At 56.1% G+C, this 27,643-nt stretch overlaps 1 protein-coding gene across 2 annotated transcripts in view; it reads right to left on the bottom strand.

Moving 5' to 3' along the window:
- The window catches only part of MAN1C1 (mannosidase alpha class 1C member 1), a 124,383-nt gene that overhangs the window by 16,339 nt on the left and 80,401 nt on the right, over nucleotides 1–27,643 (bottom strand). The window contains exons 3-6 of one of the 2 annotated variants that reach the window (XM_040979598.1): nucleotides 13,306–13,421; nucleotides 11,019–11,099; nucleotides 5,543–5,637; nucleotides 407–524 (exon numbers count right to left, since the gene is read on the bottom strand). The exons of the other annotated variant lie outside the window; for it this stretch is intronic. Of the exons in view, the coding sequence (XP_040835532.1) occupies nucleotides 407–524; nucleotides 5,543–5,637; nucleotides 11,019–11,099; nucleotides 13,306–13,421 (410 nt within the window). The remainder of the gene's footprint in view (nucleotides 1–406; nucleotides 525–5,542; nucleotides 5,638–11,018; nucleotides 11,100–13,305; nucleotides 13,422–27,643) is intronic. 2 annotated transcript variants of the gene reach the window in all.

The raw sequence follows: 27,643 nt of genomic DNA, 5'->3' as shown, positions 1-27,643 counted from the left end.
AGCACCTGCTATGAGGAGGTCTGCTGCCTGTAGCTGAGAAGCAGCAGCAGGTCCACCTCACACAGAGCTCTGTGTCCCCCGGCAGGGGCCTGGTACACTGGCAGGTGCCCGGTTTCAGCTGTACCCTGTCCAACTTTCCCATTAGTCACATTCACCACTGAGCTGACACTGACCCCAGAAACCCTGCCCCTCTCTGCCCTTCCTAGGACCCTGGACACTCTTGTGCTCACTGCTTTGGCCAGGGCACAATCAAGTCTTCCACAAATCAGCATGTGCTCTGAGGAGTTGGCTTCCACCCCAGGTCCACCTGCTGACCCAAGAGGGGCCCTCCCACCCCGCTGTGTTCCACACCTCCCAGTAAGAGCCAGGTGAGTAGCGAATGGACATGTGGTCGGGGGATACATGCCTTTCTTGCGAAGACCTGCTTGCCGGAGAGCTGGGTGAGGTGTAAGAACTCCAAGTGCAGGGATCCGAACTCAGCCAGGATACTGCTGCTGCCTGCCGCGGCCCAGCCCCAGTTTCCGCTGGAAAGACAAGAGTTGCCACTGTCACCTCCTGCTGGCCAAGCTGGCTCCTCTGCGGAGCCCCATGGAGGGGTGGTTTGCAGGAGCTCGGGGAAGTTAAGGGACCCAGACCTGTCTGACTTGCATTATTCTTTGCTTCTATCATTGAACTATCCAGTCCAGGAGTTATGTGGAGTTTACAGGTGACACATGATCACGTTGTCAGGGACCTTAAGGACCCCATAGGACGTGACTGCCACCTGCTGGCTAAAGGCACCTGCTGGCACAAGAGTGTAGGCCCCTGCCATGGCACCGGCGCCTCAGATGGGAAGCAGGGATCCTACTCCCCCAGTGTTGGGGCTGGCCAAGGATGCACAGTGGCTTCGGCCTGGATTTTTCACAGAGCCTTCACATGATGGGCAGGCAGCTCAGGGAGGACCACATCCATGGAGCTACCAGGCCATGGGGACGCCAAGGGTTTGGACAGACACAGCCAAATAAAGGTGTCCTTCTCTATGAACCAGGCACTGCCCACAAATCCTTACAGAAACAACCAGTGTGACCCTGGTAGTTCACTGGAGAAGGTTCTTGAAGGCTACTTCAGGCTCTGGGTGCAGTACGGAGGGACGGAGGGACGGTGTGGAGCCAGGCTCCCAGCCGACCCTCCCTCCTGCCCCTTCCACACAGGAGACTGAGGCACAGGACAGTGACGTCACCTGAGATCACACAGTGCAGTGGCCAGGACCCAGAGTTGGCTCTGACGCTGGTGCCCATGCTGCTGGCCAACGTGCCACCTCCTCCCACCCACAGCAATAAACAAAGACCCTGCCTTCCTGGGACCTGGAGGCTGCGGGCTCCAGCGCTTCTTAGCTGGAGGCCATGGGCAACACATTTAACCCTCACATCCCTTAGCTCCCAGGGTGTGGAGAGATGAGGAAGGTGTGGGATCCGGGGCCACACTCGTTTGCTTGGGTAAGCTACTCTCCTGTCCCATACCTGTTTTCTCCTCTCCTATGTGTTGGGAGGATTTGCTCAGATAACTGGGGACACGGGGATCTCTGCTGGGAACTGGTGGGGACAGAGCAGGGTCGCATCGCCTCCCATGTAGGGGCTCCTACGTAGTTTGGGGCAGGTGTTCAGGGGGTCTCCATGAGGGTCTGCCCCAGGGGGAAGACAGAGCCCCTGCGTTCTCCCCAAGGAGTCTCTTCCTTCAGGTGTGGGTTCTCCTTGGCAGCCCAGGTACCCACAGAGGGGGTTGCCTGAATAATTAATACTTCCTGCTTTTGTAGGGAAGTCCGTTACCCTTTGTTCTCAGTCCCTCTCGTGGGATCCTCCTTCACTCCTCCCTGTGAGCTTCCAGCAATGGGGCTGCCCGGCAGGAAGGTGGTACCTGCTCTTGCAAGGTGGTCCCCTTGCTTCTCTCCTGCCTGCTTCAGCCGCTGTTCCCACCATTCCCACCCTCAGGAAGCGGGTTAACCTCCTTAGACCTCGATTTCTTCCCCCTTCCTCCTAAATGTTGGTACTCAGGCCTGCCAGTCATTGTGGGGTATAAATTATGCAGTGATTGCTGTCTTTTCATCAGTATGCAATTATGTCCATGTGAGTGAGTTGCGTGTTGTTTGCTCCGTTGTTAGTAATTCCTCATTTGTGCCGGGCAGCTCTCGGATCTTATTATAACTTCGTTTCCACCCTCTTGATTTCACAGCTGAAAATATTTAAGGCTCAGAGAGGGGGAGACACTTCTCCAAGGTCACACAGGAGGCAGCCGAGCTGAATCCAAATGCCAATCCTAGATACTCTGTGTCCCAAAGATAATCTGCTCTGGGCAGCATTCCAAGACGGGAAGGTCCCCGGATCAGTCCTGTGAGCCCGAGGCTGAGGGTGCTTCCCCTGTGAGGAGTGATTCGAACATCCCATCTCAGACCAGGCCTAGCTACCTGCATCCCCTCCCCATTGCTGCAAAGTTTGCGCTCTGTTCTGGTTGTCCACCAATGAAATGTAATCTCACCTCTTACCTGAGACCCCCTCCCCCTAGTCTCGACCCACCTACCTGTGGCTCAGAAAATCTCAGTCACCAGTCCCCGGGGCACAGACACTACTCACAGCCCGTCCCTACTTCCCCCTCTCTCTTCTCTTCCCTTCCTACCTGGCTCTCCTCTCCACCCCTTCCTCCTCCATCCTGCCCCTTCCTCTGCCCTGGCAGCCCCTATCCTGCCACCCTGCCCTTCCTGTTCCCCCACCCCTCCATCCTCGCTCCCTTTCTTACCCCATTGGAATAAAAGGACTTCCTAGTACCTCATTGTGTCTGGGATTTTGGCTTGTGGTAAACTAATGGTGAAGCGGACTTGGCTGTGGGAATTAGCTGCGTGTAACAATGTAACAACTTTTAACTGCGTTTAAAACCTAGCCCTCCTGGCCTCCCTTCCCAGCCTTTTAGGCACACTTGGGCCTGCACCTTCATTCAGCCTGCTTCACTTTTCCCATTTGGGTCAAAAAAGCCAGGGCTGGGCCAGAATGATACCAGGAACCAGGAGCTCCTTCTAGGTCCCCTATGCAGATGCAGGAAACCAAGAATTGGGGCCATCCTTCACTGCTTTTCCAGGTACATTAGCAGGAAGCTGGAACAACTGGAACATGGGACACGAACTGGTGTCCATATGGAATGGCAGTGACACACACTTAACTTGCTGTGCTTCAATGCTGGCTGCTCTTTCTTTCTTTCTTTTTTTTTTTTTTTTAAGATTTGTTTATTTTTATTGGAAAGGCAGATATACAGAGAGGAGGAGAGACAGAGAGGAAGATCTTCTGTCCGATGGTTCACTCCCCAGGCGGCTGCAATGGCCTGAACTGAGCCAATCCGAAGTCAGGCGCTTCCTCCGGGTCTCCCATGTGGGTGCAGGATCCCAAAGTATCAGGTCGTCCTCAACTGCTTTCCCAGGCCACAGGCAGGGAGCTGGATGGGAAGCAGGGCCACCAGGATTAGAACCGGCGCCCATATGGGATCCTGGCGCATTCAAGGTGAGGACTTTAACCATTACACTATCGCACCGGGCCCTCTTTTTCTTTTTAAATTAATTTATTTGAAAAGTAGAGAGAGAGCGAGAGACAGAAAGAGTGACAATGAGAGATAGATCTTTCTTCTTTTGGCTCACCAGCCAGACATAATAGTCCGTCCTGGGCCAGCCTGAAGCCAGGAGTTCCATCCGGTTCCCCCATGTGGGTATCAGGGACTCACAGGCTTGAGCCGACATCTGTTGCCTCCCAGGTGCATGAGCACACAGTTGTTCTGGAAGCAGAGAAGCTGGGACTCAAACAGCCGCTTGGATATATGGGATGCTGGTGCTGCAGGTTGGGGCTTAAGCTGCTGCACCACAACCCCCTAGTCCCTAGATTCTAGCTGTGTGTGACCTTGGCTAAGCTTCTTGACCTCTCCAGGCCTCGGCCTCGTTGCTGGTGCAATGGGCTCCCTTCCCTTGGCGTAGGGTTGGAGACCGGGTTCGTGCCGCCTCCTCCTGTGGTGCTGACACACACAGGACGGTGAGCCGAAGCAGTGGTGATGAACATGACCCTGTTGGCGTGCGCGCATGTGTGCCTAGGAGGAGCTGCAGAGAGGGGCTTGCGTGACTAACCCCATGTGAGTTATTTGTGCGGGTGGCGTGTGATCCTGTACCTGAGATGAGGCCTTGGGATGGGCTGTTGTCAGGTTCCCAGACAGCCCAGCAGGCTCTGCAGAACCCAGCTGGCCCTGCCTCAGCCTCCAGGCACCAGATGGCTCACCTCCTCACCTAGCAATGGTCCCCACCTGTGGGACCCCCTCCTGCTGGAGCTGCCTACAGCGAGCCTGGCTGGAGTGGGGTGAGTGTGTGCAACCCAGCTGCCTGCCCTCCCTCCCCCACTGGCACTTGGAGGAACGGGCTCAGCACTGCAACCCTGAGCGTCCCTGGCTGCTGTGCCCGGCAGAAGGGGGAGGCATTTTTAGCAACGATTGTCTTATCCTAAAAAACGAAAGGGTGCTGTTGCCAGGAGATACGCATCCGCATACATACATCTCCAGCCACAAACGGCCTTAAAGAAACACGCTTCCTTCCCCAGGAATGCCAGCATTTGTGTCCATCAGTAGTGTGGTCTGAGGGTCATGGCAACACACACAGCTGGGGCCATGCAGAGGGAGCTGGAAGGACAAGTGTACCCCGGCTCCATTGCACCTGGCCTGGTTTCTTTGGGTTCAGAGTCTATGGGGGAGGAATCCAAGCCAAGATCCACGTGTCCAGCCCTGAGGAGCTGAGCCTAGCGTGACAGATGCGAGTCCGTGGTCCCTAAGGGTCTTCCCTGGCCTTTGCCAGCCTTCCTCAGGCCACACACCAGAATGCTGCCTTCCTGCCTAACAAGACAGGAGGTGACAGCTCACATAAAAGGTTAGAGGGGACCTGTGGACTCTGGCCACAGCCTGGGACTCCTGCCTTGCCTCTCCTAGGCATTGGGCCGGAGCTCCTCTGAGGTCACAGCAGAAGCAGGGATGAGCCCAGGGCAGTGTAAACACCATGGCTTCCTGCTACAGCTTCTCACAGCTCCCGGGAGCTCAAGCCTGCTGTGTCCTGCGGCGCTCCGCCCATGACACGGGGCCAGTCGGCTTTGTGTCCCAGAAGCAGCCAGGCTCCTGAGCCCCCGAGCAGCTTTGGGTTCCTGTACCTGCTGCACCCATCAAGTGGGCTGGAGAGGGAGGGAGCACGGAGCTGGCCTGGAGGACTGAACTGGGGCTGTGCTGTGGGGTGTTTACCACTCGGGGCAGACCACCAAGCCTCGTGGCCTCAATCCCGAGGACCAGGTGTCGGAATAAGCGCATGAACAGGAGGGTCCCAGGTCTTGGCAAGTTCTCCCTGTGCCCCTGGCTGGCTCGGTTTTCCGAGGGAGGGATCCTCCTCTCTGTGCCTCAGTCTTGACATCTGTAAGAGCGTGGCTTTGGGCTCCTCTTTCAGCTGCCTGTGGAACTCCCTATCTACCAGGCGGAAGCCCCTGGAGGGGAGGGACCCGGGTCCTACCTTTTGAAGCTGACGGAGCTCTTCGGAATTCCCGTGGGAGTCTTGAAAGCAGGCAGGAGCTTCTCACCCAGCTGGATGGCCTTGATCCCGAACACCTGGAATGCAGGGGCCAAGGGCATTGTGATCCTGGGCTGGGTGGGACACTTGCAGTCAGCCAGCCAGAGGGCTCTGGGAAGCTGTGACTACATGGCCCTGGACGCCCCCCACTTCTGTCTGAGCCTGTTTCTTTGTAAAATGAGGCCAGTGCAGCCCTCCTCAAGAGGTGCTGGGAGACATGGACTTTGGGCAAAAGGACACCGGGTACCAGGACAATGGCCAGTGGCTATACCTGTGCAAGGTGAGCACTGGGAATGTGAATAGGGGTTCCCTCCAGATCTAGAAGACTTGGCTGAGATGGAGTGAGACCAGAGTGTCAGACATCTGAGGGGGTCCCTCAGATGGTTTGAAGAACACTGGCTGGAGAAGAAAGGATAGGATGCCCCCTACTCCAGTCCCCAAGTTGCAGAACCCATCGCTCCCCTAGGGTGGCAGTCTTCCCTCCAGCAGCACATGAAGCAGCTCCTCCCTCTGAGCTCCTGCCTGCCACTGCCCCATCTCACACAGGGGATGAAGCGAGGGTGAGTGGCTTAGCCTAAACTCCCCAGTGGACAGCGGGGGAGCCACATCCGGGGGTCCCAGGCCTCTGGGTGCCTGCCCAAGCCTCAGACACCCTTCAGTTCTTCTGAGATCCCTGGGGGCGGACCCAACTCAGCCATCTCCTGCCTGCATGTGTGTTTGAAGGAGGCGAATAATCATGGGCATTGTGGGAACGAAAGGGCTGAGCAACCCTGATAACTGAAGTCTGTTCCCATAACAGGGACTGCCCCGCCCCACCAGGCAGCAGGGGAGAGGAGTTTAATGACCCAGCCAGGGTTTGTGGCCAAGGAGAGCAGCATTTCACAGCAGCAGCAGGCTCCCAGCTCTTCTTAAATTCACAGCCACAGGGGCAAAGGAAGCCAGGACAGCACAGCGCAAGCTGGCCCTTCTCGGGCAGGTGCACCCAGGGTAACTTCCCTTTCCTGGGCTTCTCTGCACCCAGGGCTGCACAGCTAAGGAGTCGGCCAACACAAGGCTGGAGATCTCATAAAAAACAAGAACAAAAACACAAGGTGCTAAGGGCCTATAAACTTTCTCCACCATCCTATGCTCCAGACAGTACAGAGTTAATGACCCCCCCCCCCCACCGCAGTCTTTCACTTGGCTTTAGGTGTTGTAAGACAGGAGGATATGCGCAGGTGACCCACAAATCCTACGCTGTTTGACATAGGGACTTGCACATCCATAGGGGTGGTTACCTGTAGACAAGGGATGGGGGTGGGGAGGGGCAGAGTCCTGAACAAAATCTAGGCATTCTTTTTTTTCTTTTCACGGGGTTGGTTGGTGTTGTCATGTAATTGGTCTCCCAGGTGAGTGTCAGTTCCCATCCTGGCTGTTCCACTTCCTGCCACTGCTCCTGGGAAGGCAGCAGAAGATGGTTCAGGGCCTTGGGTCCTAGCACCTCTGTGGGGAGATCTGGATGGAGCTCCTGGTTCTGGGCTTTGGCCTGGCACAGCCCTAGCCACTGTGGCCATTTAGGGGAGTGAATCAGTGGGTGGACGATGCTTCTAATTCTTTCAAATAAATAAAATCAATCCTTTTCACATTTATTTATTTAAAAGGCAGAATGAGAACAAGAGGGAGAAATGAATCTTACATTTTCTGGTTCACTCCTTGTAGTAGCCAGGCCAGGCCAGGCTAAAGCCAGAGGCCTAGAATTCCATCTGGAACCCAATCACTGATGCCATCACTGCTCTCCACACTCAGGCCCTAGAGCAGGTGCCCCTGGTGGCCACAGACTTTTGTCCCTACTTCTGGAGCTTAGGGGTGATCTAGTTTGCTAAGGGGACAGGAAGAGGAGGACTTCCTGGGTCTCCCTCCCAGTAACTGCAAACTGATGGGAAGGTAGTGAGGGAGGAAGTTCAGAACACTTCAGCCTGGGGTGGGGACCGGGAGACCAGGAAGTGGCTCCAGTTAGGGAGAGAGGGCCAGGTGTTTCGGGGCTGGCAGATACAGGTCAGAGCAGATAACATCCAGGGCCGGATGCTGGGTCCCGAGTAGGCATGGGCCCAGCCACATCAGATCAGTTGGGCAGGCATTCTGCCTAGCTGTTAGAGATGCTGGTTATAACACCCGTGTCCTGCATCCGAGTGCCAGGGTTTGACATCCATATCCGGCTCCTGACTCCAGCTTCCTGCTAGTGTACACCCCGAGAGACAGCGGTGGTGGTGGCTCAAGCAGCTGGACTCTTGCCACCCATGTGGGAGACTGGGATTCCTGCTCCTGGATCTGGCCAGCCTCAGCTTTTGTGGGAATTTGGGGGAGTCCATATCTGGATGGGAGCTTCTCTGTCTCAAATAAAACACAGTAAAAGCCTGTGGGAGGGGCCTGGTGGCGAGGCCTAGCGGCTAAAAGTCCCAGAAGAAGTTCCTGGATCCTGGCTTCGGATCAGCGCAGCATCAGCCGTTGTGGTCATTTGGGGAGCGTATCATCGGATGGAAGATCTTCCCCTCTGTTCTCCTCCTCTCTGTATATCTGACTTTGTAATAATAATAAAAAAATAAATAAAACTTAAAAAAAAAAGCCTGCAGGAATCTGTTGGGAATCCCATTCACAGCCCGTGTCTCCTGAGAAGCAGGGAGCTGCCCTGGGGAAACCTAGTGCACAGCCAGCAGAGGGGGCCTTGTCTCCCGCCAGGCTCCTGAGAGAGTCATTTCACACCTGAGCAGCTGCCCGTGGAGAGTGAATGAACGCAGTGGAGGCTCAGCTCAGAGGTCTCCCCTGGCACAGGGTGGGCGCTGGGCGACATGAGCAGTGAGGAAGTGCTAGGCGTGGCTCCCCATGACCTGGGGCTCCTGCAGCAGCTTCGTGGGGAAGAGGCTGGCCTAGTCTGAGGGGGAGGGTGCTGGGCCTCCGAGGAGCACTTTTCCGGGGGATGTAGAGCTGACTGGTGTCTGGCCCACCTAGCAGCCCCAGCTACACGACAGGGCAAGAGGCGGCAACATGGATAGGCGCTGGATGGAGTCCGGTTCTCATCCTTCCATGTAGCAGCTATGGGGCTTTGAGCGTCATTTTCTTTAACCGCATGATGGCACACACAGTGGCCTATGCTTTGGCTGCTTGGCCAGATTTTTGTAGAAATTGAACATGGCATGTATGTAAGCAAATGTGCCTTACAAACTATAAAGTGTTTTGCCAGCCCCAGCTGGGGTGGCTGGAGTCCTGGGGATCCTCCTGCAGCTACTGGCTGAGGCTGGGGAAGGCCTTGGTCCAGGGGAGGGTTGGGGCCTTGGGCAGCTGTCACCATGCACAAGGCTTGGGGGAGATGCCCTGTGCAGACCCAGGATCCACGTGTGGGGGGATGAGCCAAGCCACCCAGCCAGTGTGACACCTAACCCCATGGTGGGGGGAGTCAGGATTAACACAGTCCTGAGAGCCCCTTCTGCGAATCGGAGACAACACCCACTAATGGGAGCTGCTGAGGACAGCACACAAGGCAGACAACCCGGATGAGGTGAGTAGGGGCCAGGAAGGGGTGGAGAAGGAAGGCAGGAACTGCTGGGCTGCTAGACCTGGCCACGTGGGCCCCTCCCTCAGCTGTCCCTCAGGTCCCGGGGGCTCCTGTCCTCACACAGTCCCAGAAAGTCAGGACTTGAGCTGGGGGTGTTCTCTGAGCTGAGGACCTTGGAGAACGGAGGGGCAAACCACAGGACCCGTGAGCCCTAGCTCCTTCCTGCATCGCTGACCCCAAATCAGCCCCCGTGAGCCCTGAACTGCCCCCCTCCCCTTCCCCATGGCCCCTCTTCATGGGGTCCACTCATGCTTTTCTGTTCCCCTGTCACTTTTCTGTCCTAGGGTTTTTTTTTTTTAAGATTTATTTATTCTTATTACAAAGTCAGATATACAGAGAGGAGGAGAGAGAGAGAAGATCTTCCATCCGATGATTCACTCCCCAAGTGAGCGCAATGGCCGATGTTATGCCGATCCGAAGCCAAGATCCAGGAACTTCTTCTGGGTCCCCCACATGGGTACAGGGTCCCAAAGCTTTGGGCCATCCTGGACTGCTTTCCCAGGCCACAAGCAGGGGGCTGGGTGGGAAGTGGAGCTGCAGGGATTAGAACCGGCGCCCATATGGGATCCTGGCGTGTTCAATGTGAGGACTTTAGCTGCTAGGCCACGCCGCCGGGCCCCTCCCGCGGTTTTTTTTTTTTTTTTTTTTATCCCAATGACATTCAGGCTTTGGGTGGTGCCCATCTTGGGGGACGAATAGATACGAGCAGTGATCTGTGCTCCACGGATGGAGAGAGGCTGCTGGCCACAGAGGGGTAAAGCACCTACCCGTGGCCTTCCAACCCTGACCACAGCTTTGCTGCCTGCACCACAGAGAGAAGTGGGGAAGACTTTCCCAATAGCAGTCTTTCTGGTACTTGCTTCCCCTCCAGGGCCCCTGGTCTCTAGGGGCTGGGGCAGGTGGAATTACTTACCTCTGGGTACCCAGAACCAAGGGCAGTGGGCAAGAGAAACACCAGGGGCAAGGTCTTAGTGAGCAGCCCCTCTGGGCTAGGGGAAACAAATCAGACTGTGACCAATATTCTGGGGCCCCAGTCAACCTCGCCGCCCTGCTGCTGGAGAGCTCCCAGGGGTGGACAAAAATGCCCAGTTTCCAGAGAATTCTGTGCCCCTCAGAACGTCCATGCTTGGCGACTGTGGGCTCCCAGATTGATGGCTGATCAATCTTTGGGCCAAACCCTGGCCTGTGTCACCAGAGCTCTCTGACCTGAAGGACATCAGGTGGAGGAAGGATGAGGAGCCCAGGAACGGAAAGCACTTGCACCAGGCCATGGACAGGTGGGCGTGGGTGGCGTGAAGTGCAGACCCCTGATTGTGCACCTGCCTCTCACAGCAGCACTTGGCCACCCTCTTCTGGAAGTTGTCTCAATCCACCCGGAACGGGGCCTCTGACCTAAATGCACGACCAGCACCAGCCACTCCATGGTGGCTTGCTAGCCCCTCTGAGATAGGAAGTGGACACGTGGCTGCTGGCTCAGGAAGGGAGGGAGGAAGAGTGGCTGTGGAGTGGCACAGGCCTGGGGGTTCAAGAATGGCATCATGGGGTGGAGTGGCCTATGTGGGGGGATGGGAATGGCTGATGAATGGGTCCACTTGTGTGGCCTCAGAGTTTACTGTGGGGCCAGCTGGGCTCACCTGGGTAGCAACCTGAGGCACTGGAGACGAGGAGACTGCGGGTGAAACTTGGAAAACGGGTAAATGGGCCCTTGAAGGGGCAGCAAGCCGGGGGTGGTCACAGGTAGTCCCCAGATCCTGTGGGCCTCTGCTGTTCCGTGGGGATAGGATGTGCCCTGGAGCCCCTTCCGGTCTAGGGGTGTGCAGGCTCACTTACCTCTTCCCCCGTCAGGTAAAAGGCAGAGAGCAGCCCTCCAATGTAGCGGATGTTCACCTCAAACAGGGACGCCTCTCCACTCTGCAGACACACAGGGAACACTTGTGAGATGCAGGTTCCACAGCCCCCGTCTCCCCCAGCCTGCCCTCACCCCACACCTGCCACCCTGCACCTGTGCTGGGCACCAGGCAATGCTCGTTTTTCATAGCCAAAGCCAGGCAGGATGAGCAGCTGCCAGGCGGCTGCCACTGCACACTTCTAAGGCTCCAAATAAACACCGGGCTTGGCTTCCTTCCCCAGTCCTTGCCCGAGGCCATGGGCAAGGTTACGCCTGGCTGTTTTCCAAGGCCCTTGAAACTGGCACAGGGAGCTTGGGCTGGAGCTTAGCCTGAGGGGAGGAAAATTCTCCTCTCGTTGGGTCTCCTTTCCTTCTTAGAGGGGTGCCCCTGGGGACAGAGTCCTCTCTGGGGGTGCAGATCAGCAGGAGGTTCTAGGCAGAGGCTGAGAGGCAGACAGGGCAGGCCCAGGGCTGGACGGCGGTGCCAGGCAGGTGTGCCCCTGCAGCAGCCTGCAGCTCCTCTCAGCTCAGGGGCTTGCCCACTCCTGCCTTCATCATTTCTCTTTCCTTCCTTCAGTTGAGGTTGGAAATCAAGGAGTAAAAGACCAGATCTGGGGTAAAAACTCGACTGGTCCTTCTTCCGTGGCTTCAGGCAGGATCTCTGGTTGTTTCCTACCCGTTATCACCCCCACACTGAGTGGCTGTGAGACATGGGTGGTGCAGGTTGGTGGCTGCCAGAGCAGGGTGTGGCCTTCCTAACGTGCCTGAGGGGGCCACTATTGTGATGAGGGCTCTGTTCGGTGCACCTGCTTGCTGCCTAGGGTTTGCATGACTGGAAACTAGTGGGATGGCCCTCAAGCTGGGAGAGAAAATCTACTGACAAAGCCACTGCGAGGCTGCGCTCCTGGAGCCCCACGGCTCTTGGACAGGCCGATGTGGCAGCAAAGCTCACTGCCAGTTTTCAGACTGAGAAAGCCAAGGTTAAGAGAGATGGAGGGGTGACCCCCACCTGCCTTCCTCCAGGAATTCTATTCCTGAAACTGCGCCAGCTTGCCTGAGATCACCAGGCTCTGCAGTCACTGGGCAGCTGCCTGCTGCCCATTTCCTGCCTAGAGGCAGCACCCAGGAGGACGGGCTGGGGGTGCTGAGTTCCCTAGCACCCCCAGATCACCGGCATCCCCGACTAGGCTCGGGGTCATCCTAATGGCCGGAAGCACGATGACATCACACTGCAGCTGTCACACCTCATGGTGTCACACAATGCCCTTTACAGCCCTCTGCAGCATTCAACCTGCAACCAGGCCTGCACACCTGGCACTGTGACTGTTATCCTCACTCCCGTCTTAGAGCTGAAGTCACCAAGGCTGGGGAGGCAGACACCCAGGACCCTGGAGGGCCTCCGCCCCATGGAAGCTCACAGACTCTGTGCTAGCAGCAAGCCCCACAAGGGCCTGTTCCTGCTGTGGCCTCAGTGCACTAGTGAAGTCCCACAATGTGTCCGTGGAGTGGCACGAGGCCTGGGGCTCATGGTGTGGCATCACGGGGAAGGATGGCCTGCCTGCGGGGGGCGGGGATACGTGTGGCAGATGAATGGGTCCAGCTCCCTCCCACCTGCTTCTACTTCCCAGTCCCCAAGTTCGCATCAACGGCCTCACTCTACTGGCTGCTGAGCCCTCCAGGGCTGTCCCTGTGGTCTGGGCAGGAAGACTGCGCTGGGGTAATAGATGTGTCTGTTGAGGCTTTTGTGCCATCAAACACACAGATAACCCTTATGCCAGACCTTTGTCCTTGTCCAGGGACACCTGGGAGGGGGAACCTGGAGGTGAGCCTGTAACTGCTCGCCCCCACCCCTAAGGGATACAAGTGCAGGGGAGCCAGAGCCCAGTCCCCCATTCCACTCTGCCCCCTGCTGAGCCACCTCCTCCACCCCTGGCCCACGTGTGTGATTTAGAGGGGCTGCCTGGGGGGTGAGCAGTGTGCCCAGGAGGAGCCTTGGCTGACCTCAGGAGGGGGGGAAGGGGCAGAGGCTAGGCTGGGACCTGGGGGTGGGGGCAGGGGATAGAGGACAGCAGAGGGTGTGCAGCACGGACCCCAGAACGCGCAGCCTGGTCGTATGACAGGTTGGCGGTGCAGCCCGAGGAGATAACTGCCACCATCTCTGGGTTCTTAGGGGGCAGCTGACCTCACGGGCCCCGTGGGCTCCTCACACCTCAGGGGTCTCTGACTCACCACGTTCAGGTGGAAGCTGTCCTGGACCCAGGCCTTGGCCTCCTGGAACTCCTCCTTGAGCTCCATGAGGTAGAGTGTGTCCAGGGAATCAATGATGGTCGCTCCGCTGAGACCCCCTGTGGGCAGAGAAACCACAAGATGGGACCCCAGATCATGTCTGTCCCTGTAACCCTTATCTGAACAGGACCCTAAGATGCCCAGGTAGGCCCCGGGCAAAGCACACATGCCATGCACCATCTGGGGCACTCCACGCTACCACAACGGTGAAGCTGTGACCCAGAATCCTCCTGGGGTTGTCGGGATCAGGATGGTTCCAGAACACTGCACAGATAGTTCAGTCCACGGACGCTCAGGTCTCTTACATAAACGACAGAGTATCTGCAGATAACCCAGGCACATCTTCCTGTTCACCTTGAATCCATTCTAGATGGCCAACCACACCCATTACAATGTAGATGCTATGTCTGCAGTTCTTACAGTGGATGTGTTGGGGAGAAATGACGGAGACATCAGTTTGTATGTGTTTAATACAGATGGAAATGTATTGTTAAAAATGTTTTTACTTAAAATGCAAAATTACAGAGAGAATGAGGGACAGAGAGATCTTTTTAATAAAAAGGTTTATTTATTTTTATCGGAAAGTCAAATACATAGAGAGGAGGAGAGACAGAGAGGGAGATCTTCCATCCACTGATTCACTCCCCAAGCAGCTGCAATGGCTGGAGCTGTGCTGATCCAAAGTCAGGAGCTTGGAGCCTCTTCCGGGTCTCCCACACGGGTGCAGGGTCCCAAGGCTTTGGGCTGTCCTCAACTGCTTTCCCAGGCCACAAGCAGGAAACTGGATGGGAAGCGGGGCTGCCAGATTTAGAACTGGTGCCCATATGGGATCCCGATTTGTTCAAAGAGGGGACTTTAGCTGCTAGGCCACTGTGCCGGCCCCGAGACAGAGATCTTTTATCTGCTGGTTCACTCCCCAAACAGCCACAATGACCAGGGCTGGGCCATGCTAAAGTCAGGAGTCAGGAGCTTCTGCCAGGTCTCTTACATGGGTTCAAGGTCCCAAGGACTTGGATTATCCTGTTCTGCTTTTCAAGGCCGTAAGCAGTGAGCTGGATGGGAAATAGAGTAGCTGGGACTCGAGCCAGTGCCGATATGGGATGTCAGCACTGCAGATTGAGGCTTAATTCAGTGCACTACAGCATGGTCCCTAGATGCAAATTAAAAACCTATTTTTAAAAGACTTATTTATTTTTACTGGACAGTTAGACATACAGAGAAGAGAGACAGAGAGCAAGATCTTCCGCCTGATGATTCACTCCCCAAGTGACTGCAACAGCCAGGGCTGAGCTGATCCGAAGCCAGGAGCCAGGAGCTTCCTCAGGGTCTCTCACGTGGGTGAGGGTCCCAAGGCTTTGGGCCATCCTTGACTGCTTTCCCAGGCCACAAGCAGGGAGCTGGATGGGAAGTGGGGCTGCCGGGATTAGAACTGGTGCTTATATGGGATCCTGATGTGTTTAAGGTGAGGACCTTAGCCACTAGGCCACTGTGCCGGGCCCCTAAAAAATCTATTTTCGGAGCTAACACTGTGGCCCATCAGGCTTAGCTGTCACTTGCCATGCTGGCATCCTATATGAGCATGGGTTCAGTCCCTCCTGCTCCATTTCTCATCCAGTTCCCTACTAATGCACCTGGGAAAGCAGTGGAAGATCACCCAGGTACTGGGGAGACCATGCTCTGAGCTTCTGTCTAGCCCAGCCCTGCTGAGTAAACCAGTAGATGGACGATTGATTTCTCTTTGCCCCATCCCTGCCATTAATTTTGCCTTTCAAATAAATCAATAAATCTTAACAGAAAGGGCCCCTCTCTCTGACCCATGGCTAGCTGGGCTTGCATAGGTGGATGACTGCTGCCTCAGTATCCCCCTGTGGAGGCTGAGCGTGCAGAGCCACCAGCCTGCAGGTCCCAGCACGGCCTCCAGGGGGCGCTGACAGACACTGACCCCACTGGAATCAGGGTGCAGGCTCCAAGGGCAGCACCTCACCTCTATAATTAGCGCTGCCTACCTCTCTGGGCAAGGTCTGGTAGAGGGCAGGGCCTGGGGAGCAGGTGGAAGAGAGAAAGCTGAAGTCAGAGATTTCACTACCGAAAGGGCACGCTAGCCACGGAGCACGGGGAGGACTGGGGAACTGGTGGCTTTGTATTTGGCTAAGCTGAGCTTCCAGAAAGCCGGTGCCTCCCACGCTTCGGGACTGGAAGGAAACGCACTCCGAAAGCCAGCCTGGATCCTTTCCTGCAGGTGTCAGGGCTGAACCTACTGGAAAGCTGCTCGGAGCATCCTTCTTCATTCAAGTCTTAGGTGGGGGGCCAACCTGAGGCTCACATCCAGGGCTTGCAGTGCCAGCTCCTTCCTGCCCAATCGTGGGGCCTCCAAGAGGATGTGTGAGGGGTCTGGCAGAGTTGCCGAGATCCTGTAGCCTCACCCAGGAGGACACTGAAGGAAGATCAGCTCTGCTCGGAGCCAAGTGTGGCGTGCCTTCCACCACACACGTGGCAGCTCTGCTCTCTGGGAAAACCATTTAGGATCTGATTGCTGACCCGCCCCACCCATACTGATCATTTCCAGCCTGATGATGGCCCAGGCTGAGCAAGGCCAGGGAGGTGGTCCACGGGATCCGGTTTCTGACTCCGGCCCTGGGCTGCCCGGTGATTTCACCCTGTGTGGCCCCCTTCTCCCTGTCTTAGGGCCAGGCGGCACCTTGTGACCAACTCCGTCCCATGATGACGTCTCTGGGGACAGCTCAATGGGGCTGAAAAAGAAGACGGCTTCCTGAGAGATTTGCTGGCAAGGCCCCAGGCCTGCTCTGGGCTTCCAGCCCTGCCCCCACCCAGCACAGGGCCGGGCTGCAGGCCAATAAGGCACTTAGGGGAGAGCCTTCCATTTAGGCCAGAGGTTGCCGAGCGGCCAGGCTGGGCAGGGGTGAAGGCCCTGACCCGAGCTCACCCCATGCACTTGTTAGGCTGCCCAGGGGTGGTTCCACGTTCCTTTCCATAAACAAGCCCACAACTGCCAGGCAAAGGGCCGCCTGGGGCTGAGGTGGGTGCCAGACTGGCTCTAACTCTGAACTTTCCACTGCTGCCAGGGAGAAAGACAGGGAGTGGCATTAACAGGGACACAGATCCAGGAAAGAGAAAGCTCTGGGTCACATCTCAGCGTGGACCCAACCCAACGCTCACTGATGCGTGAGCATCAGTGCGATCATCTGGAGAGTGGAGGCTACCTGGGGCACTGGGGAGCCATTGCTGGCTCCTGTGCCTGGCTACACCCCTACACATACCTGGCAGACACAGACCTGAGTCACGCTCCTGCACCTGCTTGGCAGAACTGCATGCCTGACTCACAGCTTCACCACTCTCATTCTCAGCTCCCCTTGAAGCAGCAGCCTGGCCAAGGACTGGGGGAGAGCAGCGGAGTGTGGCTGGCTCGCCTGGCCCCTGCCTTTGGGAGGCTGGGGGATGCTCCCACTTTGTCATGCTAACCCCTGGCTCCTGCAAGGCCACCGCACACACATGAGGGTTCAGAGAGCAGGCTCTGGGGTCAGGGAGATGCGAGTTGAATCTTGACTCCGTGACGTTCGGCTACCAGCTGGATGGGCGAGTCATCTGCGATCAGTGTCTCAGTATGCCCATGGAGGTGACAATAGGTTGCTTGGGATGGTAAATGAAGCAGTGGACAGGAAGGGGCTGGCAGGATGCTGAGTGCCCGTGTGGGCTTAACACAGGAAGCAGGAGCCTAGCTTTTGTCTGCTGCCACTGCCTGGGGCACACTGGGGCTGGACGTCTGGGAGTAAGGGACCCCTATGGCCAGGCAGGAAAGGCTCTTTATATTCTTAGTGCCCTGCTACAGGTGGTACAGGTGTGGCCTGGGCAACGTTAACCCCTGGGGCTGATGCAGACAAAGCAGACCTTCCTAGGCTGTGCCCAGACTGGCCGAGGACACCAAGGACGCCCATACCACCCTGTGCAAAGAGCAGGGTGGTCTCTCAAGTAGAACCCACTGCCTCCTGTGTCCTCCCCAACTGCCACCCAGATGGGAGCCACCTGCCATCTGGGATTCTACCGGCTCTAGCACTCGAGGTTTGCATGTGATATTGTTAGAGGAGGGAAATGGGTCAGGCAAGGCTTCACAAACTCGGCAAAGCACAGTCAGCAGGTAAAGCATCGGCCGAAGCACAGCAGAGGCTCCAGGTCACAGCACTGGTGAGGGGCATCGCTGCCTTGCCCCAGGTGACCTGGCTGTGCAGCTTCTCACAGGAAGTGAGATGCAGGGAGCTCCGAGATCTTGGCCCAGCTCAGAAAGTTCACTGTGGCATGTGTGATGTTTCTATGTGCCAGTGACTCCTCCCCTCTGAGCTGTGCAAGAGTGGTCACAGTTGGCACTATGCCAGGCACCACGGGCTCCACTTGGCACTCTTAAAGCTCCCAGTAAGTTGTCTCCTGCCCGTCTTTCATTAGATGCTGGGGCCTCGCGGAGTGAGTCCCGGCTGAGGACTGGCTTGTGCATGCCCAGTGCAACTTCAAGGGGTGATGGGGACGTGTCAGTAAGAAAAATTCCCAACGGGGTCTCCTCAGAGCCATTAACCACCTGCCCACAGGTGTGTGCCACTGGGGAAGCGGTCGCTGGCTGAGCCGGGGCCAGGGGAGGGCCCGAAGCAAAGCCTGGCAGGGTAGAGTCACAGCACACAGGACAGCCTAACGGGTGTGGACAGTAGCCAGGGACAGTGAGAGGAGAGGAGCAGACGGCAAAGGCGGGGGCTGGACCACAAGGTGCTGCAGGGGACCATGGGAGACCTCATACAGAGCTGCCCATCCTGCTCTGGTCCCCTCTGGATGGGGCACAGGGAGGCAAGGTACCGGGGAGGCAGGCAGCTGTTTTGCTGTTCAGGAACAAGGGGGAATTCAGCTGAACTACAGGGTGCTGGAAGCCTGCTGCCTCTAGGACCCAGGAGGAGCTCCAGCTGCCTCTGCTTAGCCAGAACCTCCTGGTCCAGGGGTGTGACAGGGCCATGGTGCATATACATCGCGGCCATACAGAGCAGGGCACTGATCATGGCCAGATGTGGGGCTCTGGGGCAGCGCCAAGAGGCCCAGATGCACGGCTCAAAGAACCAGCTGAGGAAGGATTATTGGAAAGACAATCAGAGAGTCTCTTTCACCCCGAGAAAACAAGGCAGTGCCAGGAGAAGCTGGCACGGAGCTGAGCCTGCAGCAAGTGTCCTTAAAGTTGTAGGGCTGCCTGGTCGGTAGGGAATGGGCTAAGGCCTGGAGCACCTCCAGCCGGGTTTGCATCCTCTAGTTATTGGCTGCCTCGGCTTGCGCATCTGTACAGGGGGATGAAAACACCTCCTTCTTGAACACTGTCCCAAGGTCTTAAAATCATGCCAAACGGCGGAGGCCCCGGCGGCAACGGATAACAGCCACCAGGCATGTGTGGTGGTGGACACTGCGGCTGAGCTTTCTGCAGGCAGCACTCTTAACACCCCCCAACAGCCTGCTGAGAAGGATGCAACTCTTGTCCCTGCTTCCCAGGGGAATGGGGGGCTGAAGGATGATGCCCATTTCCCGCGGTTGGTGCCTGGGGAGGCAGCACTCAGCTCAGACTCCCAAGCCTGATGGCTGTGCTGTTCTGCTCCCATGCAGCTCCTGGGTACAAGCCTGGGCCAGTGGGTCCCAACCCCCTCACCCCCTGCTAGCACCTAGCCACATCTCACACCGGTGGCTGCAACAGGAGGGCAGTTGGATGCTTCTCCTTGCATGGTACCCTCTGCGGGAGCCTCAGTCTAACACATGGCCCAGTCTATACTGCTTCCTCCACAGTCTTCTCCACATGTCTCGTGGCTGACAGGGGCCACCTCCCAGGGTGGCAGGGTCTGTTTCTCTCCCAGTGGAACCCTGGAAGGCAGAGATTCTCCTGCGTTCCTCTTTGGAACCTAGCACAACGGCAGGTGCAAGACGGATTCTGAGTCAAGATGGGTGGAGCTCACTTGGAGCCACAGCAAGGAGCCCAGAGCAGGCAGGGTGGGAGGCCACGGCTCTGAGAGACCCACCTGCTCCACTCCCAGCATCCATCAAGAGGACGGTACTGCTTTCCCCTCTTCCATAGACCAATGCCCCTCCCTGTCCTTGGTCCACAGGATTCCAGAATCTAACAGAAGCAGTGCACTGCCTTACCTGGAGACTTTTGCTCACCTAGCTCAGGCAGATGTGTTCCCATATAGGACACATGAGGTGGCTCCCTTGGCTCCGGGGAGACCCAGACCAGTTTTTACTTGACCTATGTCTAGCATTGTATTAGGTCTGCTTCACCCTGTGGTCTCAACATCTTTCTCTGTGAAATGGGAGAACAAATGTCATCAAAGCAACTGGCATTAGCAGGTGCAGGATAAAGTTTGTTTATTGCAATGTAAGCACCGAGGAGGCAGCAGGGACAGTTGGAAAAGCACAGGCTTCTTCTCAAACCATTTGAGACTCAGCTCTGTGGCTTACAGTCTCAGCGACCACAACCAAGCCATCTCCCTTCTCTGAGACAAAGGGACTGAAGGCAGGTCCCCTGTAGGGGCGAGGTGCCGGGGGGCGGGGGAGGGTCGGGGCAGGGAGAGTCCCACCCTTTCCCCTCCCACCCACACTCCACAGGTGCCAGTCCTGGGTACGCTTCCTGGGTGAGAACTGCTTGTTTTCGATCTTGAGCCAAAGCAAGCCACAAACATGGCAAACGTGCCCCAAGACAGCGTGTTCCGCTTCAGAGAAAACACACACAGTTCAATTTCCTAAAGAGCTAGTCCCGGCGGTGCCTCCAGGCTTTCCCAGTGAAGGCAGTTCTAGGAACTCAGCAGGCACCACCCTCATGTGATGGAGCAACAAAAGCACCTGTCACCCCCAGTGAAGGTTTGCCAGGATGACCACGAAGACAAAGGAACCCTGACTCCTTCAGAGAGGCGCGCTAATCCTTTCTTGACAATCCGCAGAGGCTCGGCTGCTATCAATAAGAGGCTGGCGCACTTCATCCTACATGGAGAAGGCCGGAATACCTCTCGGATCTTTTTCAAATGGATTCAGGGTCATTTTCAAAAGGGTCCTTGACTGATGTTCACTGAGGGTTTTTGGATCCTGGACCTCACAGGGTGAAGGACTGATTTGAGAGACGATCACCACCCAGACCTTGATGTTGGTGGGAACAGTGGTGAGGGAGAATGGGGAAAGGCCAGGATGGCTGTGCCCTCAAAGGCTCCTGGCGCCTTTAGAAGGGCAGAGAGCAAGTTCACAGCACACACACAAGCCATCAGGAAGCCCCGTGGCTGGTGTCCAGATGGTGGGAGGTGGTGCAGTGGCCACCTGGGTTGGGATGCTGACTCTGACACTTACTGACAATGGGACTCTACCCAAGTTCCCATGTCCTCAGAGGCTCAGCTTTCTCATCTGGAATCCAGGGTGCTCACCACCTGGGCTTGGGGGTGGTGAGTTCACTCCTGCAAGGGACAGTCAGCCCTCAGCAGCTCTTATCTGTTGGTGGAAGCCTCACAGGCGACTTGCGGTTTGGGTCAGGAAGGACTTGGCAGGCACTGCATGTGCAAAGGCCCTGGGGCAGAAAATTGGTCCGGGAGGAGAACAAGGCATGGACAGAGAGGGCGAGGGAGGGATGTGAATGCGTAGCAAGGGGCTGGATGCTGTGTCAGGGGCAATGAGTGGACAGCAAGGTGTCAGCATAGCTGGGATGCGAGTGGCCACATGGACTAGAAGCTGACTGGGGAGTGTACAGAGAAGGCAGGGACAGCATGGGGGATTTAGAGTCACATGGTGTACCTTGCTTCAAGTCTCAGACTCCATTGGGCGCTTGGCCTGGACTCCTAGGTGATTGCCCTCAAGGTGGAGCACTTGTTTGGGGTTCCCAGCCTTTCAAGAAAATGCCCTTGACTGTGCCTAACACAGGCCATACCGCCTCCTCGGCAGGGCACCCTTGCAGGCAGGTGGCTGACCCTGAATGTAATCACTGACGCCACTTTGAGGACTATTCTAGTAAAAGCACCTGTGGGGCCCTCCATGGCCAAGCCCATCTTGGGAGTTGCAACTAGAAGGCAACAGCACGTCCAGAACTTAGGGACCCGAGTGACCCACCATGTCCACCTGAATCCCCATGGGCAAGACATCAGCGTCTGTCATCTCAGTCTGCAGGGGTCTCTGGTTTATCTGCTGCAATTTCCAACACGACCTGCATCAAGCACAGTATGCACCACCAGGCAGGATCGTCTCAGCACTCCCCCACCCCTCCCTGGGCCTCTGGCTCCCTGACACAATCAGGAGAGGGCTCAGGAAGATGACACAAGATGACACAGGGGACCTGAAGCCACAACCAAAGGCTTGTACACATTTCAGGCCTGCATTCGAGGCCGCCAGCAGATCCCAACCCCAACTGCAGTGCTTGCTCCAGGTCCTCAATGGAGATGCCCCCACTCAAGTCGCTAAACTCTTAAGCAAGGGGGCTGGGGCCTGGCTTCTACCTGCTGGGAGCACCCCTGGTTAGGAGTCTGCCCAGCCTCTCACCTGGAGCTCCCATTAATGGGAGGCTGCGTTCCCCACCCCAAAAATGTGTGCCAGCTCCAGACACATTGACGAGATGCATTACCAAGACCCCGTCGGCCTCTGCCTAGCCCCTACATGGTTTGGTGCTGTGCATAGCACAACACTGCCTTCTGGGAGCTGAGAATCTGGTCTAGCCATGTATCCTGCCAGCCCAGGTACTGAGAGCAGAGCCAAGGACAGAAGACAGTGAGGACAGTCCAAGCTCGGCCTGGATCCTACACTCCTGCCTGGGACCATGCAAGACCCCATAGACAGGCAGGAGGAAAGCCTGGGAGGCATGTAACAAGAAGAATGGCCTCTGGCCGGCAGTGTACAACCCTGGCATTTCCCTGGGGCCTGGAGTCAGGGGTGATGCAGACACTGCCCCCGGTCACCTGCCCTCTTGGTGATGCTGGGGGCGGGTGGCATGGGAAGAGCTCAGAATGACCCACTGTGCGACAGTCCCTGTCTCCACAGTTCCCACGCACACCGCCTGCTGTCTGCTCTCAGTGCTCCCCCGAGTGCAGCAAGGAAACAGGGTTGTGAAGATGCAGCGACTGCTGCCCAAGGTCCCTTGACCATTGACCAGGTGTGCATCTGAGCCAGGTCCGAAGCCTTCAAAATAGCCATTCTTTTACTTTTTAATTTTAAATTGATCTTTAAAATATTTATTTATTTTTATTTGAAAGGCAGATTTTTGGAGAGAAGGGAGACAGAGAGATCTTCTATCTGCTGGTTCCCTTCCCAAATGGCCACAACAGCCAGGGCTGGGCCAGGCCAACACCAGGAGGCAGGAGCTTCTTCCAGGTCTCCCACATGGGTGCAGGGACCCAAGCACTTGGGTCATCCTCTGCTGTTTTCCCAGGTGAATTAGCAAGGAGCTGGATCAGAAATGGAACAGCCAGGAAGCAAACTGGTATCCACACAGGAAGCAGAAGCTATAAGCAGAGGCTTAACCTGCTACCCCAAGGCACTGGTCCTACCAGGTTAGTTTAATATATCCTATGAGCCAAGCAATAAACTGACGATTTTACTCTTAAACCTGACAATGCTACAGCATAGAAGACTGCGTCCTAATTCCTGAAGACAAAATTGAGAGGTTAAGTGACTTGCTGCAGGTCACACAGAAACTGGGCTGAACGCCTACAGTGTTAGCGCTCTCTCCCTGTGCCAGTCACTTCACAGGCAAGAAGGGTTCCCCTTGGGAAGGTGGAGGAGGAAGCATCATGAGCCCATCGAGGGGGTGGCGCAGCAGCTTAGGCTGCTGCAGGCAAGGACTACAACCCCACATTGGAGGGCAGGTGAACCAGCTCAGATCCAGCTCCCTTCTAACATTCCTGAGAAGATGGCACAAGAGCCTGGGTCCCTGCCATCCATGTGGGACACCAGGATGAAGCTCCTGGCAATGTGTGTGTGTCTGAGTGAGGCAGGGCCTGCCGGCTTCTACTAACTCATGGTCCATGGCTAGATGCTCTTGTGAGAGCATCCAGGGGACCAGATGGGTAGAGGTGAGGTGGCTGCGCTTCCAGGAAGGAGGGTCCCACCGAGCCTCATGTGCAGGAGCCACCTGGCCAGGTAACCTCTCCACCCCACCACATTTCAGAGGCTGTGTCTCAGGCTGAGCTCCAAGTGAATCAGAGGGCACTTCTCTGAGCCCCTGGGGACACTGGAGAAAGTGAGCAAAGGCCTGCAGGAGAGGGGCCAAAAGTGAGAGCAGACAGTCCAGGCAGTGTTGGGAGGCCAAGGCCAGAGAGCCGGACTACAACCTTGAAAGGCCCTCTGTGATCCAGCCCCAGTTCAGCTAGGGAAGCTTGGCGTGCCCACCTTTCCTTTCCCACGTTCAATCTGCCACTGAGCTGTGCCATTCCCAGGCTGGGCTTCCTGCCCCGGGTGCCCCCGAGTCCATCCCCAACTTCCAGATGGGCCAGAATCTCCATTAAAAGTCATACATCTTGGGGCAGGCATTGTGGCATAGCAGGTAAAGCTGTCGCCTGTGATGTTAGATCCCACAAGGGTGCCAGCTTGTGTACCGCCTGCTCCACTTCTGATCTAGCTCCCTGCAAATATGCCTAGGAAATCAGCAGAGGATGGTTCAACCGCTTGTGCCCCACACCCATGTGGGAGACCCAGAGGAAGCTCCTGCCTCCTGGTGTCCACCTGGCCCAATTTTGGCCATTGCAACCATCTGGGACTGATCTAGTGGATCACCCTCTACCCCCGTAGCTCTTTCCAATAAATACTCATTTATAAGCTTCCATTCGAACAAGCTGGCAGGAGAACCCCTAATGACTCTGCATAGGCGACAGAGCAGAGGGGCAGCTGGGAAGCACGGTGAGCAGCCCAGGACTCCTACACGCTTTGTTCCAGAACCCTCAGGCTACAGCCTGGCCTCAGGAGACCCTGCTGTGCCCCTCCACCATGTCCTTATATGGGCTCTGCCCTTCACTCCTCTCTGCCTGGGAAACGCCAGCTCAGGGTCCCCTGTGCTGTGACATTCCCAGAGGTGAAGTCAGCGGCTCCTTCCTGTGCCCCCACAGCCCTTTGGGGGCCTGTCCTCCAGGACGAGGCCTCCCTGGAAGTCAAGACCATGGTCAACTCCCTTCTGCCTCTCTAGTATCCAGATCTGTCCTAGGAACAAATGATCCCACGACGTCCACCATCCCACCCAAGGGCTGGACCTTCCTTCCCCTTCGGTCACAAGAGTAGCAAGCCATGCCCTTTGTCTACACCACATTGCAAATGACCAGAGCCGAGTTTTAATGGTATTTTGACAAAAGGCGGCTCCCAAGTTCATTTTCCTGGGCTAATTACATTTCCCAATTGAAAGGCTTATCTCTGGGCTGGTGTTAAAGACATAATCAGTTTCCAGAATAGATTCAAACGGGGTGAGAAGCAAGAAAATAATTAAGCCAACTTGTGACTGAATCAAATAATTAAGCTGATTAGATCGGGGGGCCTCTGAACTGCAGCCCTGGCAGGGCCAGGGGAGTGCAAGGCTCCGTCCTGTTGGAGAGATGGTCTCTGAGGGTCTTGGGGCTGGCTGGCATCCCCTCTGAATGATAAGTGAAGCAACAAGTCTTTCAACTGAATACACATTCAGGAAGCTGGGGTCTGCTTGAGGCAAAATGCTCTGGGTTTAGCAAAAGAGAAGTGGGTCACAGGGGGGTGCCCTGCTCTAGAGTGGAGCTGCACGTCCAGGATAGAGCAGCACGTTCCTTACTCCGTCCTGCTTGTATGCCCCATACCGCTGAGGAGGGGCATGGCTCGCTCTCTCTCCTCCCACCCGGGGGCTTAGCCACTTCAGTCAAGGACAGAACATAGGGCAGGAGCAGAGGCTGGGAAATGTCCCTGCTGGTTCCGCCTGTTGTCTTGCTCATTTGTCATCTTCCTGTGGCACAGCCTGGAGTTACTCACGTTTTGCCAGCTAAGGGTCTCCCTGATGAGTGGACAGACATCTGAAACCCAAGGGTAAACCTAATCAAGACTACAGTCTTGAGCCTGGCACTGTGGCACAGCACGTTAAACTGCTACCTGCAACACCAGCACCCCACAATGAATGCCAGTTTGAGTCCTGGTAATCCCACTTCTTATCCAGCTCCCTGCCAATGCAGCTGGGAAAAAAAGTTGAAGATGGATCAAGCACTTGGTCCCCTGAGCCCACACAGAAGAGTCCAAAGTAGCTCATGAGTCCTGATTTCAGCCGGCTTTAGCCCTGGTTGCTGTGGTCATTTGGGGAGTAAACCAGCAGAGGGAAGATCTCCTGGTTTCTCCCTGTATAATTTTGCTTTTCAAATAAAGATATCTTAAGAAAAGACTGCAGTTACTTGGTAGAACCCTGAAGTCTACAAGCTCCTTGGCACTTCCTGCCAGCTATCCAGAGGTATGTCCATGGCCACAGGTATGGGAGGCAATGACCTTCAGCCTGGGGTTACTCCCCCACCTTTGCCCTCTAGGAGGGGCCTGAACTCCCAGCCTGCGTGTCACTTAAGAGTGTCACATGCCCCAGGGTTTGAATCTTCAATCCTCTGAGAAACACACATCTCATCCTTGCGAGGCTCCTGGGCAGATGTCAGGATCAGCCTCACAGTCTCATGGGACGGGGGACGCCATGGGGGCTCAGGAAGGCCAACAGCTCGGACAGCCATGGATGGGAAGCTACAGGAGCACAGGTGCAGCTGCTTCCCTTGCTGCATGAACCCCAAAGAGCCCCTCAAGCAGTTAAAGAGCTGCAGCAGTCTACAAGGAGGATGCTATGGGGAGAAGACAACGGTGCCATTTGGGCAGCAGGAAGGAGAGGTGCACCAGTGCCTGGGCAAAGCCGGGATGCAGACACTGCAGGCTCGGCTGGCACCAGGAGGGCTTGGTACCTGGGACTGGCGGCCACACCCGCTGCTTCTCCAAAGTGGGAGAAGCAGAGGGTTGATGGGCAGTCAGCTTCAAAAGCAGCGGCAGGGCCCTTAGATCCGCCGCCCAGGAAACGCCCCCATCCCATTTTAGCTGAGATTTAAGAAGGTGTAGGATGCAGGGGCCTCTGGGCTCCTGAGAACAGAGGGCTAAGTGTTAAGTGTCTGGTCCATGGTGCCTCTGGGCCCTCTCGCCCACCCAGGCCTCAGAGAGCTGTGACAGAGGGCATCTCCCCACGCAGAGGCAGGCCAGCCCCCGGGGAGCAAGCGCCATGCCAGAGCATCCCGAAGGACCTGCCCTGATGAGGTGTGAGTCTACAGACGCTCACACTGTAGCCCTAGCCACTTTCTGCCTCACACTCCCCATAAAGCACACGGCCATGAGGCCACAAACATCCAGGGAGAAACGCACACGAGGACACACAAGCAACAGAAGTAACATAGAGGACAAAATCACCAGCTGGGAGAAAACAGTAAAAATCAGAGAGGTCAAAGAAAAGGGCGTATCCCCAAGCAAGGAGTGGGGTGTCTCAAAAGGAAGATTTACAGCACAATAGTGAGCTCTTAGCAATGAACGGATCCATAGCTTCCTGCAGACACAAGAGCTCGAGGGAGAAGAGAGGATGGCTGCAAGCAGGTGTCCCCGAGGTGGGCAGCAAATGCAGAGGCAGAAAACAGAAGGGAGACAGGAGGGCTAACATGCAAACCATGGATGGGGAAAACAGGGCAGTCACAGACACACGTCAAGAAGATAGCCCAGGAATTGGTGCTGTGTCATCACAGGTTAAGACACGGCCTGCAAGGCCAGAACCTCTGGTAAGCTCTAGTTTGAGTTCTGACTGCTCCACTTCTCATCCAGCTCCCTGCTGATGCACCTGGGAAAGTAACAGGAGATGGATGGTCCAAGTGTGTGGGCCTCTATGCCCATACAGGAGACTCAAACACTCCCGGCTCCCATCTGGTCCAGCCTTGGCTGTTGTGGCCATTTGGTAAGTGAATCAGCAGATGGAAGCTCTCTCTCTATTTCTCTTCTAACTGTGCCTTTTAAATAATAAATTATTGTGGTTTTTTTTTGTTTGTTTTTAAAGAGCATATCCCATTACTTAAGGCATGCATTTCTAGACTGAAAAATGAGTGAAAAGTGGCCTGCACTAAGGAACCTCACCACGAAACTTCAGAACCTAGAGGGCAAAGAGAAGGTCCTAGAAGCATCCAGGAAAAAAAAAAAAGGCCACACAAAGGGGTCAGGACAAGAAACGGCATCAGGCTTCTCAACAGGAATGTAAGAAACTTCTACCCCCTAATTCTCTCCTCAGCCCAGT

This window comes from Ochotona curzoniae, unplaced genomic scaffold (genome assembly GCF_017591425.1).
Source record: "Ochotona curzoniae isolate NIBS_2020 unplaced genomic scaffold, NIBS_Ocur_1.0 contig_3255, whole genome shotgun sequence".
Lineage (NCBI taxonomy): Eukaryota > Metazoa > Chordata > Mammalia > Lagomorpha > Ochotonidae > Ochotona > Ochotona curzoniae.
This window is presented reverse-complemented; position numbering and strand designations above follow the sequence as displayed.